The 19,704-nt window shown below is 37.6% G+C and overlaps 1 protein-coding gene across 9 annotated transcripts in view; it reads right to left on the bottom strand.

Annotated features, from left to right (window-relative positions):
* Positions 1–19,704, bottom strand: part of ESCO1 (establishment of sister chromatid cohesion N-acetyltransferase 1) — a 133,906-nt gene that overhangs the window by 73,732 nt on the left and 40,470 nt on the right. For 8 of the 9 annotated variants that reach the window (XM_064294661.1, XM_064294656.1, XM_064294657.1 and 5 more), the window contains 3 exons: positions 16,767–16,864; positions 14,198–16,346; positions 1,422–1,533 (listed from right to left, as the gene is read on the bottom strand). In XM_064294661.1, the coding sequence (XP_064150731.1) occupies positions 1,422–1,533; positions 14,198–15,751 (1,666 nt within the window). In that variant the 5' untranslated portion in view covers positions 15,752–16,346; positions 16,767–16,864. The remainder of the gene's footprint in view (positions 1–1,421; positions 1,534–14,197; positions 16,347–16,766; positions 16,865–19,704) is intronic. The other variant, XM_064294660.1, reaches the window with a different exon arrangement.

Raw genomic sequence — 19,704 nt, 5'->3', positions numbered from 1 at the left:
TCTAATGATGGATTAACAGGAATTTATCTCTAGTTTCACCAATAATTACTGGCAATGAACAATAAAGGAAATTCTGTAAATGACCTGCATAATTATACAAACTCAAAATGGAAATGCACACATTTCCTTTTTAAGAAAAATACAATCTCTGAAGTTTTAATCACATTAATAAATGCAATCATCATTTTATGTTCTAATGAATAAATAAATGCATTTCTCATATTTATAACACCTGCCCTCCCCCCACTATGAGAAAAGATTAAATGATATCTAATGGCAGCAATTACCTGATCTGAACATTATGCTCTAACTATACCTTTCCTTTAGCAGAGAGAAACAATAGCAGTTATGAGTTTCTTTTCTATAGCCCCAGGAGCCCTGGTGGCGTAGTGGTTAAGCATTTGGCTGCTAACCAAAAGGTAGCAGTGCGAACCCACTAGCCACTCCTTGGAAACCTTGTGGAGCAGTTCTACTCTGTCCTATAGGGTTGCTATGACTCAGAATCGACTCGAAGGAGATGGGTTTTTGTTTTTTTTTTCTCTTTTGGGTGTCCATTCTATAGCCCCACGGTGCTTCAGCTGACATGGGTAAGTAAATCTCCACCCAGCAGTTCAAATAACATATTGTCAAGATAATGTCACAAGATTACAAGAATAGCTTTTACGTGGGCAAACTGCAACATTCAGTAAATCCTTGAGTTCAATTCTGAAAATCACTTAAAGTTGAATAATTGAGGGTTAAAGATAAGAATCTGAAGTGGTAAAGCACAGTCATTCATACTCGAGAATTAATACTACCATTAACTTCAGCAACTCATGAAATAACACTTCCTGGGAGAGTAACCACAAAACCAAACCCACTGCTGTCAAGTCAATTCCGACTCATAGCGACCCAATAGGGAGAGTAGAACTGCCCCTACAGAGTTTCCAAGGAGCGCCTGGTGAATTCCAACCACCGACCTTTTGGTTAGCAGCCATAGCTCTTAACCACTACACCACCAGGATTTCCCAGAAGAGTAAGGCACAATCAAAATAAAAGATTAAGAACAAAATACCTTTTGGTAGGGAGGCAAAGGGCCATACTTTAAGTCAACGGACAGAAGAAATTCTCAAAGAATGCACTTGAAAAACAAGCAATGGTAAAAATTAACAGGCTTATTTGGTAGAAGATACCAAACAAAACCAAACCAGTGCTGTAGAGTCGATTCCAACTCATAGCAACCCTACAGGACAGAGTAGAACTGCTCCATAGAGTTTCCAAGGAGTGCCTGGCGGATCTGAACTGCCGACTCTTTGGTTAGAAGCCGTAGCACTTAACGACTACGCCACCAGGGCTTCCTGGTAGAAGACAGAGTTTCCTATTTCACTAACAAAAGTATCGCTAAACACTGTGAAATCTGAATAATATTTTCAAAGTATTACCTGGAAATTTACTCTCTCCTTTATCAATTTTTGCTTGATTAAGCAGAGCTGAAACTGTGGTATTTTCCACCGGAGTGTTTTCAAGCTTGGATTCCAAACACAAACTAAAATTCTGAACACGTATAATTCAAAATGTTAATATTTACTTTTATATCAACCCTTGAATCTTATCCCAATACACTTTCAGTAAATCTAAGTATACTAAGAAACATCATATTCAGAGTAATTAACACAGACATGTGTTAAATGTCTCTCCACAAACTACTCCTCTCAGCATCAGCTCCCATTACTCCCTTACATGGTAAATTTAAAACTTTACGACTCCCACAAATACATTCCACATTCACATGGCTCTATACCTTTGCTCAGTTTCATCTGTCTAGACTTGCACTGCCCACTATGGTAGCTACTATCACATGTAACTATTGCGTACTTAAAGTGTGGTTAATACAAATTGAGATGTGGTATTTCATGTATAAAACACATACCAGATTTCAAAGACGTAGTTCAAAAAAAAAAATCTCAATTTTTATATTGAATACATGTTGAAATAATATTTTTATATGTCAGGTTAAAAAAATATTAGAATTAATTTTACCTGTTTCCTTTTGCTTTTTTAATGTGGCTAATAGAAAACTTTAAATTGCGTATGTGTCTCATATTATATGTCTATTGGATAGTGCTGATCTAGAACACACTTCTCTCCATGTAAATTCAACTCATGGCTCAAGTATTAACCTCTTCCACAAAGCCTTCTCCAGCCTTGCCCAGATACTTCCCAAAATTTAGAATAATTCTCCCTTGTCTACTTTAACTCTTTCAACCCCTTAGCACTTTCTATTTTCAATTAGTTATTTGTGATATGACTTATCTCTTATAACTCTTAAAAGCAAGCACCACACTGCATTTATCTTTGTATCTCCCACTCCTCCTCTCCAAAAAAAAAAAAAAAACCACACTGTCATTGAATTGATTCTGACTCATAGAAATCCCGTGAGTTACAGAGTAGAACAGCTCCATAAGGTTTTCTTGGTTGTAATCTTTAGGGAGGCAGATCACCAGGCCTTTCTTCTGTGGCACTTCTGGGTAGATTCAAACCACCAACCTCAGCAAAGCTGAGCTCAAACCATTTTTACCACCCAGGGACCTTTCTGTACTCCCAAGAACCCTAGTTCAGAACCTTGACATAGTAGTCACTCAATTAATAACTGGCAAAAGAAAATAATCCCAAACTTTTAACAGTTGCTATCTCAGGGAAATGAGGTGAGAAACAATTCTATGTCTTTATATACCTATCTATATTGTTAAGGTTATAATGAACATGCATTATTTTTTGTCACTGAAAATCAAAGCAGGAAAAAAGAAAAATAATAACCATGAGATGCTTACTAATTACTCCAACAGTCACTAATAAATAGGAAGTTAGTAAATTACTGACTTAAAAAACAAATTATAAAATCATTAAGTTTTAACATTTCTAAGGTCCGAATAATTTAAATTCAACCCCAAGAATTCAGAGGGTCAACTGGATGTTTACCCTTAACAACCATCATTATTTCTCAGTACTTCTGAGGCTGACATCATGTAATTAAAAGAACAAAATTACAGGTGGTCAATAGGAAAAGTTTACAGTGATATAATGCTTGTTTTTTGCATTCTCCTACCTGCCCCATCGTTATGAATCTGGCTGGGCTCTGAAACTAGACAATCTCAGTTTAAATCCTGGCTCCATCACTTATTAGCCAGTCAGTAAGACAAGTTACTTAAATCTCTAAGTTTCATTTTCCTCATATGAAATACATAATAATAGAATCTACATTGTAAACTGTGATGAGGAGTATATGAAGCTCTCCTTTGCCTAACAAAGATGCAGGGTTCATTAAACAAGAGCTATTATGATGGCTAAACTGAGCTACCTCACTTATCGGTTATGGAGTGAAGAGAAATCTCTAAGTGACCACTATAATGTAAATTCCTTAAAGGCAGGAAACATGTCATATTCTGTAGCCTATCACAGTGTCTCTGGCACAGCAAGCACTCAAATATGTCTTGAACTGATATAGTCACCACCACATTTACTGATCACTCCGTGATAGTGATCACATTGTTAATATTGGTGAAAAAACTGAAAACAATCTATAAGCCCTTTAATGGGGAAAAAGATAAATTATGGTAAATCCCTTTACAGCTCTCAAAATACCCACATATCCATAAGTATAAAATACAATGTTGATTGCACAAAACCCAGTTGCAAAAACATAGTTATGTTAGCATTTATATAAAAATTCAAAACACAAAACAAAGCTAAGTATTCTTTGTGAATACACACATACAGTAAAATCATAAAAATAAAGAGAATAAATTCACACCAACTTCAGGAACATGGGGAGGTAGGGCAGTGAAATGAAGATGGAAGTAGCGTGTTCAACTATATTTGTAATGTACTTTTCTTATTTGAAAAGATATGAAGTAATTCAACAAAAAGTTAATTTTTTCAAATCTAAGAGGCTGATACCTCAGTGGGTGTTAGTCTCTATGATATTCTGAATGTTTAGGATATTCAAGAACTTCAAAATGAAAGAAAAATTATTAACATAGCAACAAATTTCACAGGACTGTCTTTTATAATGTTTTTCAAAACAGAAGAACTATGTAAATTCAAAGCACAATTAAAAGCAATGTTGTAAAAGATCAAAATAATATGCTCTAATAAAGCATCTTCAGGCACAGTGCTTGGCTGCTAAGCAAAAGGTCAGTGGCTCAAATCCACCAGCTGCTCAGTGTGAGAAAGATGTGGCAGTAGGCTTCCACAAAGATTCCCAAACCCAACGCACCACTGTCGAGTCGATTCTGACTCACAGTGACCCTATAGGACAGAGTAGAACCGCCCCCATAGAATTTCCAAGGAGTGCCTGGAGGATTCAAACTGCTGACCTCTTGGTCAGCAGCCATAGCACTTAACCACCACGCCACCAGGGTTTCCTCATAAACATTAAAAATAATAATAAATTTTTAAAACATTACAGCCTTGGAAATCTTACAGAGGCAGTTCTACTCTGTCCTATGGGGTTTCTGTGAGTCGAAACTGGCTCAATGGCAATGAGTTTTATCCTAGTATACTTTAACATACTGTCGTTCAGTCAATATTTTAGGCCAAAGGAGCTGATTAAATTTCCTGTCTTTTAATATATTCTCCATAATATTTCTTCATTTTGAGTTTTCATAAGGATTTATGCAGCACAGAGTTAGGAAATAAATTCTGACATGTACCTAGAGTGTTGCTATCAATTTCCTGGCAAAGATTTCACTTGAATAGAAAGCCATCCCATCTCCACAAGCAGCCACTTTTATACGGTGTCTGTTCCCTTTAAGTTCTCCTTAATTTCTAGCCCATAAGAATAACAGACACTGATCTCTTTTTACGGCTTCTGGCATATAATCCAGACTCCTAATTCTGTCAAATCTGCTCCAATACGAAAATGCCTCTAAAAAAACTTTAAATCACTTCAAAAACTTTAGGGTGACTTCATTTTTTTCTCTACTTGTGATAAACTTTTTGCTCAAATGATCTTTTAATGTCAAGACTACGGCATAGTAGAAAGAATGCTTGGCTGAGAATCAGAACACCTAGATTCTAATTTCATTTCTGCTGTGGAAACTACTTACAGGTGAAGATCAAACACCACACCCTTCAGTATGGATTACACCTCAACATAAAGAAAACAAAAATCCTCACAACTGGACCAATAAGCAACATCATGATAAACAGAGAGAAGACTGAAGTTGTCAAGGATTTCATTTTATTTGGATCCACAATCAATGCCAATGGAAGCAGCAGTCAAGAAATCAAATGAGGGGGCAAGATGGCTGAATAGACAGACGCTTCCGGAGACTGTTTACGACAAAGACCTGAAAAAACCAGTGAAACGACAATATTTACGACAAGCTAGGAGACCTGAACATCAATCCCAAAGTTAGAAAACGAACTGATCGGCAGGGTGGAGGGGGAGACAGTTCAGAAGCGGAGAGGAGTTACCGGACCTGATCCGCCAGGAGCCCTCAGGCACCATTCCCGGGAGCTGCTGCGGCAGGCTGCTGCTAATGCTTGGCTGCAGTTTCCTCAAGGAGAAGCAGCCAGCCACACAGCCTATCTACACCTCTGAAACCAGAGAAGGGCGCTCTCAGCAAAAGCTAAGTACCCGCATATGTTTTACCGGACCCCCCGCACCCAAACAGGCTTCAGTGGCAGTTGATTTCCCTGGGCCTAGAGCCATCCTCCCGGCCTTGGAGAAGGAATAAATTCGCAGAGGGGGGAAAAGATAATTTGCCAGCTCCACTATCCTGGGGAGCTCAAGATAGAAGCGGCTCCTGTCCAGGCATAAAAGATCCGCGGACTTTGAGTAACTTTCCCCCTTGCGTGGACCTGTGTGGGCCTATTTCAGGAGAACAGGCCCTTGTTGGCAGACCACAACTGTTTCAACTGTGTGGTGAAGAGGTGGGTATTTGATGTTTGACATTCCTTTGCCTATTAAGCAGGGTCCTCACCTACCCACATTAGGGGCATGAGGATTGGTGGCTCCACTCAGATCACTAAGCCACCCACGACAGCGGTCCAGGAGTAACTGGTACCTCCCAGTCATTACAACCAAAAACACTGGGTAACCATGGTCTGTCTGCAGAATCCACCCACCTGTACATTCTAGGGAACACAGACACGCTTTCCTCAAACACACTTGGGGTACGATTCTCAGCCCCCACCTTCTTTAGAGCATGACCCCCTGCTGAAACCAGATACTGGTAGCTACAGCAATCACCCCTACCCCGCCAAGACTGTAGGACAGATCCTGTACCACACACTTAATGACCACCTACCTGGACACCTGAGCTGAATTCATACCAGAAAAGTGAATGGACTCCTAGACTGATATACCTGATGACAGCTCTAGTCATCTGAGGACAGGACGTCAGAGCTTCAAAGGTGAAAATACTCCAGCTAGCTACTCAAGCAACCCACCTGGGCATATAAAAACAAAACAAAGCAAGAAGCTATGACACAGTAAGCAAACATAAAATAAACTAATACAATGACTTATAGATGGCTCGGAGACACTAGTCAGTATCAAGTCACAAAAAGAAACAGACTATGATCACCTCAACAAACTTTCCAAACAAAGAATCAAGAGATCTTCTAGATGAAAGTGCCTTCCTGAAATTACCAGAGGCAGAATACAAAAGATTAATATACAGAACCCTTCAAGACATCAGGAAGGAAATCAGGCAATAAACAGAACAAGCGAAGGAACACACAGATAAGACAGTTGAAGAAATTAAAAAGGTTATTCAGAAACACAATGAAAAATTTAATAAGCTAGAAAAATCCACAGACAGAGAGCAATGAGAAATTCAGAAGATTAACAAAAAAATTACAGTTAGACAACTCAATAGAAAGTCAGGGGAGCAGAATCGAGAAAGTGGAAGGCAGAGTTTGTGACCCTGAAGATAAAGCAACTGACACCAACATACTTGAAGAAAAATCAGATAAAAGAATTTAAAAAAATGAAGAAACCTTAAGAATCACGTGGGACTCTATCAAGAGAAATAACCTACGAGCGACTGGAGTACCAGAACAGGGAGGGATAAAAGAAAATACAGAGAGAAATGTTGAAGATTTGTTGGCAGAAAACTTCCCTGATATAGTGAAAGATGAGACGGTATCTGTCCAAGATGCTCATCGAACACCACATAAAGATTTTAAAAGAAAGTCACCAAGACATATTATACTCAAACTTGCCAAAACCAAAGACAAAGAGAGAATTTTAAGAGCTACTAAGGAAAACCCTAGTGGCGTAGTGGTTAAGTGCTACAGCTGCTAACCAACAGGTCAGCAGTGCAAATCCACCAAGCGCTCCGTGGAAACTCTATGGGGCAGTTCTACTCTGTCCTATAGGGTCACTATGAGTGGGAACCGACTTGACGACAGTGCATTTTGGTTTTACTAGGGATAAACGAAAAGCCACCTACAAAGGAGAGCCAATAAGAATAAACTCGGACTACTCGGCAGAAACCATGCACCCAAGAAGGCAATGGGATGACTTATAGACAGAACTGAAGGAAAAAACTTGCCAGCCAAGAATCATATATCCAGCAAAACTGTCTCTCAAATGTGAAGGCGAAATTAGGACATTTCCAGATAAACAGAAGTTTAGGGAATTCATAAAAACCAAACCAAAATTACAACACATACTAAAGCGAGATCTTCGGTTAAAAAATTAGTAATATCAGGTATCAACCCAAGACTACAACACTGGGCAGAGCAATCAGATGTTAACCCAGACAAGCAAATCAAAAAACTAAATCAAGATAAAAAAAAGGCTCAAAACAGGGAAAAAGCAATGTTATTATGTAAAAGAAGACAACATTAAAATAATAAAGAGGGAAGACAATAAAAGAAATAAAAGGTTTAAATTTTAAAAAAATGGGTAAATATTAACGTAAACACATGAGAGAAAAACTATCCTACACATCAAAATACAATATAAGAAAAAAATAGAGACTCAGCAGAAACAAAATCAACAACAAAGAAGGGGGAAAGACAATATATAAAGATAATACTCAGCACAAAAAATTAAGTGGGAAAATGAAACTGAAAACTACACACAAAAAAAGACATCAAATGACTGCACTAAATTCATACCTATCCGTAATTACACTGCATGTAAATGTACTAAATGCACCAGTAAAGAGACAGAGAGTGGCAGAATGGATAAAAAACCTGATACTGTCCATATGCTGCCCACAAGAGACACACCTTAGAGACACACACAAAAAAATCAAAGAATGGGAAAAAATATACCAAATGAACAACAATCAAAAAAGAGCAGAAGTGGCAATATTAATTTCTGACAAAATAGACGTGAAAGTTAAATCCACCATAAAGGACACGGAAGGACACTATATAATGATTAAAGGGACAATATACCAAAAGGATATAACCACATTCAATATTTATGCATCCAATGACATGGCTGCAAGATACACAAAACAACCTCTAACAGTACTGAAAAGTGAGACAGACAACTCCACAATTATAACATGAGACTTCAACACACCACTTTCGGTGAAGGACAGGACATCCAGTAAGAAGCTCAATAAAGTCACAGAAGACCTCAATGCCACAATCAACCAACTTGACCTCATACACATATACAGAACACTCCACTCGACAGCAACCAAGTATACTTTCTTTTCTAGTACACATAGAACATTCTCTAGAATAGACCACATATTAGGTCATAAAGCAAGCCTTAGCAGAATCCAAAACACCAAAATATTACAAAGCATCTTCTCTGACCATAAGGCTATAAAAGTGGAAATCAATAGCAGAAAAAGCAGGGAAAGGAAATCAAACACTTGGAAACTGAACAATACCCTGCTCAAAAGAGACTGGGTTATAGAAGACAGTAAGGATGGAACAAAGAAATTCATGGAATCCAATGAGAATGAGAACACTTGCTATCAGAGCCTTTGGGCCACAAAGAAAGCAGTGCTTGGATGCCAATTTACATCAATAAATGCACACATACAAAAAGAAGACAGGACCAAAATCTAAGAATAATCCCTACAACTTGAACAAATAGAAAGAAAGCAACAAAAGATACCCTCAGGCAAAAGAAGAAAGGAAATAATAAAAGTCAGAGGAGAATTAAATGAAATAGAAAACAGAAAAACAATTAAAAGAATTAACAAGACCAAAAGCTGGATCTTTGAAAAAATTAGCAAAACTGATAAACCACAAGCCAAACTGACAACAGAAAAACAGGAGACGAAGCAAATAACCCGAATAAGAAATGACATGGGCGATATTACAACAGACCCAACTGAAATTAGAAGGATCATATCAGATTACTACAAAAAACTGTACTCTAACAAATTTCAAAACCTAGAAAACGTGGATGAATTCCTAGAAACATACTACCGATCTAAACTAACACAAACAGAGGTAGAACAACTAAATAGACCCATAACAAAAGAAGAGATTGAAAAGGTAATCAAAAAACTCCCAACCAAAAAAAACGCCCTGGACCGGACAGCTTCACTACAGAGTTCTACCAAACTTTCAGAGAAGAGTTAACATCACTACTACTAAAAGTATTTCAGAGCATAGAGAAGGATGGAATACTCCCAAACTCATTCTATGAAGCCAGCATATCCCTGATACCAAAACCAGGGAAAGACTCCACAAGAAAAGAAAACTACAGACCTATATCCCTCGTGAACTTAGATGCAAAAATCCTCAACAAAATTCTAGCCAACAGAATTCAACACCATATCAAAAAAATAATTCACCATGACCAAGTGGGATTCATACCAGGTGTGCAGGGATGGTTCAACATTAGAAAAACAATTAATGTAATCCATCATATAAATAAAACAAAAGAACTACATGATTTTATCAATTTATGCAGAAAAGGCATTTGACAAAGTTCAACACCCATTCATGATAAAAACCCTCAGCAAAATAGGAATAGAAGGAAAATTCCTCAACATAATAAAGGGCATTTATACAAAGCCAACAGCCAACATCATCCTAAACGGAGAGAGTCTGAAAGCTTTCCCCTTGAGATTGGGAACCAGAGAAGGATGCCCTTTATCACCATTCTTATTCAACATCATGCTGGAGGTCCTAGCCAGAGCGATTAGGCTAGATAAAGAAATAAAGGGCATCCAGATTGGAAAGGAAGAGGTCAAAGTATCTCTATTTGCAGATCACGTGATCTTACACACAGAAAACCCTAAAGAATCCTCAAGAAAACTACTGAAAATAATACAAGAGTTCAGCAGAGTTTGAAGATACAAGATAAACATACAAAAACCAGTTGGATCCCTCTATACCAACAAAAAGAACATCGAGCAGGAAATCACCAAATTAGTGCTATTCACAGTAGCACCCAAGAAGATAAAATACTTAGGAATAAGTCTTACCAGAGATATAAAAGACTTACACAAAGAAAACTACAAAACACTATTGCAAGAAACCAAAAGAGACCTACGTGAATGGAAAAACATACCTTGTTCATGGATAGGAAGACTTAACATTATAAAAATGTCTATTCTACCAAAAGCGATCTATAGATACAATGCAATTCCGATCCAAATCGCAACAACATCCTTTAGTGAGATGGAGAAACAAATCACCAACTTCATATGGAGGGGAAAGAGGCCCCGGAGAAGTAAAGCATAACTGAAAAAGAACAAAGGGGGAAGCCTCACTCTACCTGATTTTAGAACCTATTATACACCACAGTAGTCAAAACAGCCTGGTACTGGTACAACAACAGATGTATACACCAATGGAACAGAATTGAGAATCCAGACATAAATCCATCCACATATGAGCAGTTTGCATTGGATAAAGGCCCAAAGTCAGTTAAACGGGGAAAAGACAGTCTTTTTAACAAATGGCGCTAGCATAACTGGATATCCATCTGCAAAAAAATGAAACAAGACCCATACTTCACACCATGCACAAAAGCTAACTCAAAATGGATCAAAGACCTAAATATAAAATCTAAAATGATAAAGATTATGTAAGAAAAAATAGGGACAATGTTAGGAGCCCTAATACATGGCATGAACAGTATACAAAACATTACTAACAATGCAGAAGAGAAACTAGATAGCTGGGAGCTCCTAAAAATCAAACACCTATGCTCATCCAAAGACTTCACCAGAAGAGTAAAAAGGTTACCTACAGATTGGGAAAAAGTTTCTAGCTATGACATTTCTGATTAGCACCTGATCTCTAAAATCTACATGGTACTGCAAAAACTCATCTACAAAAAGACAAATAACCCAGTTAAAAAAAGGGCAAAAGATATGAACAGGCAGTTCACTAAAGAAGACATTCAGGTAGCTAACAGATACATGAGGAAATGCTCACGATCATTAGCCATTAGAGAAATGCAAATCAAAACTACAATAAGATTCCATCACACTTCAGCAAAAAAAAAAGGGCTGGCATTAATCCAAAGAAATACAAGATGATAAATGTTGGAGAGGTTGTGGAGAGACTGGAACGTTTAAACACTGCTGGTGAGAATGTAAAATGGTACAACCACTTTGGAAATCTATTTCACGCTTCCTTAAAAAGCTAGAAATAGAGCTACCATAAGATCCAGCAATCCCACTCCTCAGAATATATCCTAGAGAAATAAAAGCCTTTACACGAACAGACACATGCACACCCATGTTGACTGCAGCACTGTTTACAATAGCAAAAAGATGGAAGCAACCAAGGTGCCCATCAACAGATGAATGGGTAAAAAAATTATGGTATATTCACACAATGGAATACTACACATCGATAAATAACAGTGATGAATCTGTGAAACATTTCATAACATGGAGAAATCTGGAAGGCATTATGCTAAGTGAAATTAGTCAGTTGCAAAAGAACAAATATTGTATAATATCACTATTATAAGAACTTGAAAAATAGTTAAAACATAGAAAATATTCTTTGATAGTTACGAGAGTGGCGAAGAAGGGAGGGAGAGGGGTTTTCACTAATTAGATAGTAGATAAGAACTACTTTAGGTGAAGGGAAAGACAACATACAATACAGGAGAGGTCAGCATAACTGAACTAAACCAAAACCAAAGAAGTTTCCTGAATAAACTGAACGCTTCGAAGGCCAGTGTAGCAGGGGCGGGAGTTTGGGAACTATGGTTTCAGGGGACATCTAAGTCAACTGTAATGATAAAATCTATTAAGAGAACAGTCTCCATCCCACTTTGGAGAGTGGCATCTGGGGTCTTAAACGCTTGCAAGCGGCCATCTAAGGTACATCAATGGGCCTCAATCCACCTGGAAGAAAGGAGAATGAAGAACATTAAAGACAAAAGGTAATTATGAGCCCGAGAGATACAAAAGGGCCACATAAACCAGAGACTACATCAGCCTGAGACCAGAAGAACTGGATGGTGCCCAGCTACAACTGATGACTGCTCTGACAGGGAACACAACAGAGAACCCTTGAGGGTGATACAGACCCCAAATTCTCGTAAAAAGACCAGACTTAATGGTCTGAGTGAGACTAGAAGCACCCCAGTGGTCGTGGTCCCCAGACCTTCTGTTAGCCTAAGACAGGGACCATTCCCAAAGCCAACTCTTCAGACAGGGATTGGACTGGACAATGGGATAGAAAACGATACTGGTGAAGAATGAGCTTCTTGGATCAAGCAGACACATGACACTATGTTGGCATCTCCTGTCTGGAGGGGAGATGAGAGGGCAGAGGGGGTCAGAAGCTAGCCAAATAGACTAGAAAAGAAAGTGGAGGGACGGAGTGTGCTGTCTCATTACGAGGTGAGCAATTAGGAGTATACATCAAGGTGCATATAAATTTTTGTATGACAGCGTGACTTGATTTGTAAACTTTCACTTAAAGCACAATTAAAAAAAAAAAGAAATCAAATGAGGCACTGCATTGGGCAAATCTGCTGGAAAAGAATTCTTTAAATTGTTAAAAAGAAAAGATGTCACAACTGACCCATGCCATGGTATTTTCAATTGCCTCATATGCATGTGAAAGCTGGACAATGAATAAGGAAGATCAAAGAATTGATGCCTTTGAATTATGGTGCTGGTGAAGAATACTTGACTGCCAGAGAACAAACAAATTTGTCTTGGAAGAAGTACAGCCAGAATGCTCCTCAGAAGCGAGGACGGCAAGACTTCATCTCACACACTTCGGACGTGTCATCAGGTAGGATCAGTCCCCGGAAAAGGACATCATGTTTGGTAAAGTAGAAGGTCAGCGAAAAAGAGAAAGACCCTCATGAGATGGACTGACACAGTGGCTGCAACAATGGCGTCAAACATAGCAAGGACTGTGAGGATGGAGCAGGACCAGAGAGTGTTTTGTTCTGTTGGACGTGGGGTTGCTTGAGTCGGAACCAACTCAACAGCACCTAACAACAACAATGGCTCAGTTCTCTCACTTACAAGAGCTCCACAGTTGTATAACACAGTTCTATAAAACTTCGGTATGTCTTACATACTGGCATTCCATACGTAATTTAATTTGGGAAGAAAAGACGTCAAGTCCTTGCGTAATGTTTCAAAACCCTTCCTCAGATAATCATTAAAGTTTCTCCCAGATATAACATTGTTTTTCAATTTACTGTTCCATTTTAAAAATTCTTGACCTCTACCATTTTATTCCTGGACTGAAGACTAAATGATTTACACCTTTCAGACATTTGCCGACTGTTGAATTTGGCCAAACAACTCAAGCCAAAAGCATTCTCTGCTACTAAAGATGTCCTTTAACTTTTAAATTTTATCAGAGAGAAAAAAAGTTCATTTGCCCAGGCTAAAATTTATTTTAATATCTTAGTTAGAACTGGGCTTAACTTTAAGTCCTAGGTTTTAGTCACTATGAAATTTCTTTTCTGGGGTTACAATAGACAATAGAAATAAGACTGTGTTAAATTAAAAAGAAAAGCTAGAATTCAACAAGCTTATGTTTTACACAAAATAAAAATGAAAGGTGAAAATGAGGAAACAGTGAGAACCATCCATGTAAATATAAGACATCTAAGGGAAACTATCATCATGTGACTGGATCAATAAAACTCTTACAAATTAATAGGATACCTTAAGAAATGATTCTTCGGTCTTTTATGACTTAATTCTTAAGCTAAAATATGCTGGAAACACATTTATTAGAAAGTACTCAGGCACCTCTACCATGCATAACGAAAACGGATTACCTTATCTGGTGTTGCTGTAATGGGCTGTTTAATCTGATTATCCAATAATGGTGGCTCAGGAGAAGGCTGTATCTGATTATCCAAACGACCATTTTCAGGAGCTCCTCCTGTGGTTTTATTAATTTCCACTATATCATTACTTTTAACTTCTTCAGAATAAATTTCTTTAATTTTTTCCTGCTGGCAAGCTATGTTTTTATAATCATGTGGTTTTGCCCCTAAAAATGTACTCTGAGTCATTGGGTGATGTATCTCTAATGTTGGCGGTATAAAACTGGGTCGTAATAAGGCCAATCTAGGGGAAGCTTGAGAGTCCAACTTATTTTGTTGCACAGAGTTGAATTTTGAGAGTTTAATTTTAGTCCAATTGGAGTTCTTCTTAGTTGAGCTGTTTATTCCATTTAGTACACACTTCACAGGCTTTGTTTTTCTACTGGGGAAGAAACGATTACACTGAACATCCTGATTTGTCTCCTTGTGGTGATGTATTTGTTTTTCAACATCAGTCTCTTCAGATTTTATTTCTGTAGGCTTCTCCTCCTTTGAACTTTGCATTTGTGAAGATTCCCTTTTTACCTCTACAGTATCTGATTCAATTTCACCAGCAATTTCTTCACAGAGCTGGAGAATGCTACCTCGTTTGCTCTTTCCTGCTTGCTCCAGGTCATTATCTACACTTTGGTCAGGCACTGATGGCTGCGGACTTTTTGGGGGTTTTGCACTAATATTTACTTGTGTATGAACTGACTTCATTTTCTCATTCTTTTTAGAGACCACTGACATACTTATTTTTGATCTTTTTACCTCTGAAGAAGTTACAGGCACTGGTTTTGTTTCCTCTTTTCTAGTAGTCTTCTGAAGACACTTTTCAGATCCTTGCACGCCATGGGAACTACAAGTACAGGCTGTCTGGTGCTCTACCTTGCGTTTCTTTCCTTTGGGAGAATTTATTACATCGTTAATTACTGAATTTTCATCCTCTTTAGAGTCAGATTTTATTTCCAGTACTTTTCTTTTCGTATGTTCTTCACTTGTTTTAACTTTATTAGATTTACTCTGAGTATTGCTACAGTGCTTTTTTCTTGTTGGTGGCAAACTCTGTTTAAGTGCTTGAACTTGACCCTGAACTGCTCTACTACGTAAAGATCTTACTGAAATTTCTGTTAACTGTCGTAGTCTTTGTGATCTCCGGTTAAGCTGTTCATTTGATTTCAAGGTCTCATGTGCTGTTTTTTTCTGAGATAATTTCTTCTTTTTTGTAGATTCTTGTTGTGAAAGTCCTTTCACAGTCACCATATTTTTATCAATGGAGTTAGTAGCTTTTTTGTCACTGGATGCTGCCTTTGCTGACCTTGTACTCATTCGTGTTCCTGATTCAGGCTGGTTTACTTTATTTTCACTAGATTTAACCAGTGATTGTACAGTTTCCTTTGGACCTAATTTTTTTGCTACATTCTTTTGAGAACCCTGAATTTGTGTCTCTAAATCCTTATCTTCACTTTTTTTAGTAACTTTAGAGGAATTCTCTTTTGATTTCTGCTGAATGGACATCATTCCTGAGTAAGGTCCTCCTTTTCTGAGTAGTTTCTGAAAGGATTTTTGGGTCCTGGTAGGTGTAAATACCAAATGCCTAGTGTTATTTCAGAAGAGCAGTCTTAAAAATCTGACTTTAACTGATGCTGATATGCATTTTCAACAGAAATACTAGTTTGCTTCAAGTAAGGTTTCTGCCATTCCTAGAACATGAGAAAAGCTGACATAAATGCTGAAAGACAATTGTTTTACTTTGCACAAGGCAATAGAAATTTGAAGAAAATTTATTCTAATCTGACGTTTTTAGAAGTTTTTATTAAAAAATAATTAATTTAGGTTCAATCTGTTTTGTTAATTTTTCAATTAATTTTGGTTTCAGGTCTAGCCTTATTACTGGAGGAGTTATTTATTACTGATCTGTCTGTTTTGACAAAATTTTTGAAAATTTTTTCTTCTGAACTCTACAGTTACTGCACTTTGATTCATTTGAAACATGTCTTACAGCTAACACGTTTCTTTCCTTGTTTGCTGAATCTGTTGGCTTGCAGTTCTTACCTAACCTCTTTCGTTTAATGTAACACTCTGTTAATACAGATTTCCTTTTGTGGTGCCATCTCTGAAAAGTTAAAAGATAAAAATTAAATTTTGTACAATCCATGAAATATGGTAATTCTATATTACACAGAATAACCTTGGTTTATATAAAATCTAATTCCTCCTTTTGAATTACTTAGTCTGTACACTTAAGGCTAGCAGAATGAAGTATGCCAATTACATATCTATAAGTAATCAGTAACTTTTTTTTATAAGCATCAAAACCAAAAACCAAACCCAGTACCATCAAGTCGATTCTGACTCATAGCGACCCTACAGGACAGAGTAAAACTGCCCTGTAGAGTTTCCAAGGAGTGCCTGGAGGATTCAAACTGCCAAACCCTTTGGTTAGCAGCTGCAGCACTTAACCACTACGCCACCAGGGTTTCCTTATACAAGCACAGGACAGGGAAAATCAGTTTATTTCTCGAGGTTTACTTACAGTTCTTTTCCCACAAGACAGAATTGATGTTTCAGACACCATAACTCATGAAAACGTGACGAGACCATTCCTTATGTTCTTAACACATTACATAACACCTAAAAGAAAGATAAAGGTTTATTTTTTAAATGTCTATATAACACTTAAGGAATAAGAAATTAAGGAAAGTTATAATCACTCATTCATTCACCTCTCACCAAATATGCTGTTAGTTGTTAGCTGCTGTTGAGTTGGCTCCGACCCATGGTGACCCCATGTACAAAAGAATGATTTGGTCCTGGGCATGGCCAAATATGACACTCTATAATTCTACCCTGTCCTATCAATAGTCTTATTATTTCCTCAGACTTCACCTTATACGCAGCATTTAATTTTAGTAATTCTAACTTGAAGTAAATTATGGTACGTGGACCTAATGCAATAACATGCTTCCATTTATGTTGTGGGAAAGTGTTAAAATACAAAAAGAAAAAAAAATTCATAATAAGAGCATAAAATGGGTTAAACTGGTTCAACATAATCCTATTTTGAGGAAAAACAGTGCATATAGATACATAAATAGAAAACAACTGACACACACAGCCAAAGAAGGTAGATTTAAACACAAATATTTATCTCTACTCCCTCCTAAAACTCACTACAAATAGCAGAGGTAAACAAAACAAAACCATAAATCCAAAAGACAAAGAACAAGAGAGTACATAAAAATATATATAAATAAATAAATGGTCTGGAAGCTACAAAGAGGAGCAAATAAGAAGATTGAAGAAAACCTGAATCCTAAGCTGGAAATGGGCAAATCCAAGCAGCAGCTCTATTTAACCCACAGAAACTCCAGAACTCAGAAACTGCTAACACCATGGGAGATGGGAATAAAAATGGAACTCAAAAAAGCCAACACACTCTCAGATTGCCATTCCAATTACAAGCACCTAGGCTGCCCTGCAACTGCTTCCTGAAGACTGGAGGTTTAATTCTGTGGAAGGGATAAAACAAAAGATCTTTGGTCTGGGAATTCAACATGGCCAGTTGAGGGTGGAAGTATCATACTGACAACAGGCAAAATAAGCCAAGAATACCAGAAAGATGTTTACCTGTATCTTATTGACTATGCAAAGGCATTCAGCTGTGTGGATCATAACAAATTATGGATAACAGTGTGAACAATGCGAATTCCAGAATACTTAACTGTGCAGTCGTTCGTACTGCATGGTTCAAAATCAGGAAAGGTTTGTATCAGGATTATATCCTTTCACCATACTTATTCAATCTGTATGCTGACCAAATAATCCAAGAAGCTGGACTATATTAAGAAGAAGGCAGCATCAGGATTGGAGGAAGACTCATTAACAATCTGCCTTACGCAGATAACACAACCTTGCTTGCTGAACATGAAGAGGACTTGAAGCACTTACTGATGAAGATCAAAGACTACAGCCTTCAGTAGAGATTACACCTCAACATAAAAAAAGCAAAGATCCTCACAACAGAGCCAATAAGCAACATCATGATAAATGGAAAAATACTGAAGTTGTTAAGGATTTCATTTTACTTGGGTCTATAATAAACACCCATGGAAACAGTCAAGACATCAAACGACGCACTGCATTGGGCAAATTTGCTGCAAAAGACTTCTTTAAAGTGTTAAAAAGCCAAGCTGTCACCTTGAAGACTAAAGTGCACCTGACCCACACCATGATGTTTTCAATCACCTCGTATGCACACAAAAGCTGGATGATGAATTCGGAAGACCAAAGAATTGACGCCTTCAAATTATGGTGTTGGCGAAGAATATTGAATATACCGTGAACTGCCAAAAAAACGAACAAATCTGTCTTGGAAGATATACAGCCAGAACACTCTTTGGAAGCGAGGATGCCGAGACTTTGTCTCACATACTTTGGACATGTTATCAGGAGGGATCATTCCCTGGAGAAGGACATCATGTTTGGTAAAGTGGAGGGTCAGCAAAAAAGGGGAAGACTCTCAATGAGGTGGACTGACCCAACAGCTACAACAATGGACTCAAGCCTAACAACAATCATGAGGATGGCACAGAACCAGATGGCGTTCTGTTCTGTTGTATACAGGGCCGCTATGAGTTGGAGCCGATCTGACAGAACCTAACAACAACACATACTTATTGTTGAAACCCACACCCTCCATAAAAAGCCTGTTCTCTACTCAGAGGCTCCTAAAGGCTAACAGCCAAGCCCACACCTTCCATTAAAAAGAACGAAAGATTGTTTTCTAAGGAATCTGACAAGTACTAGAGAAAAAAAAAACCTATAAATACTGATAGGGCCCATAGTCAGTAACACAAACACACATATGAACATGGATTTAGTCATGGCTATTGTCTACTAGCCTACCCACCATCCATTCACACACACCACTTCCAATTAGTTCTTAGAGTCTCATTTTTACCCATGAGAAGATTAACAAAAACCACTGAATATACAAGGAAAACCTTAAAACAAAACAAACAGGAAAAAAAGCAGCTTGGAAGAAACAAACTTATCCAAAGACACAAACTAAAAATTAGCTAACTCATCCAGAAAACAAATATACAAGAACACTCACACTACAAGAACTCTGAAAAATTAAAAACACTACAGAAGAAATAAAAAGTCAATAAAAGAATTTAAAGATGAAGGTAAGGAAATCTATAAAGTAAAACAAAAAGGCTGACGTGAAAAACAGAAGCAAAAAAAAAAAGAAAAGAAGACCAATTCACAGGGCGTCTAACAGTCCAGTAACTGGGGTTTTAGAAAGCAGAAAAATTACAGAAGAAAAAAAATGAAGAATTCAAGAAATTTTCCTGGAACCGAAAGACAAACTTTCAGATTAAAAGAGCCAAGAGCATCTAGCACAATGGACGAAAAAAGATTTTAAAAAGCATATCATAAGGATAAAATGATGGCCCTCAAGCTACCTC

This window comes from Loxodonta africana, chromosome 11, assembly GCF_030014295.1.
Source record: "Loxodonta africana isolate mLoxAfr1 chromosome 11, mLoxAfr1.hap2, whole genome shotgun sequence".
Lineage (NCBI taxonomy): Eukaryota > Metazoa > Chordata > Mammalia > Proboscidea > Elephantidae > Loxodonta > Loxodonta africana.
Note: the sequence above shows the minus strand (reverse complement) of the source record. Positions and strands in the feature narration are given on the sequence as shown.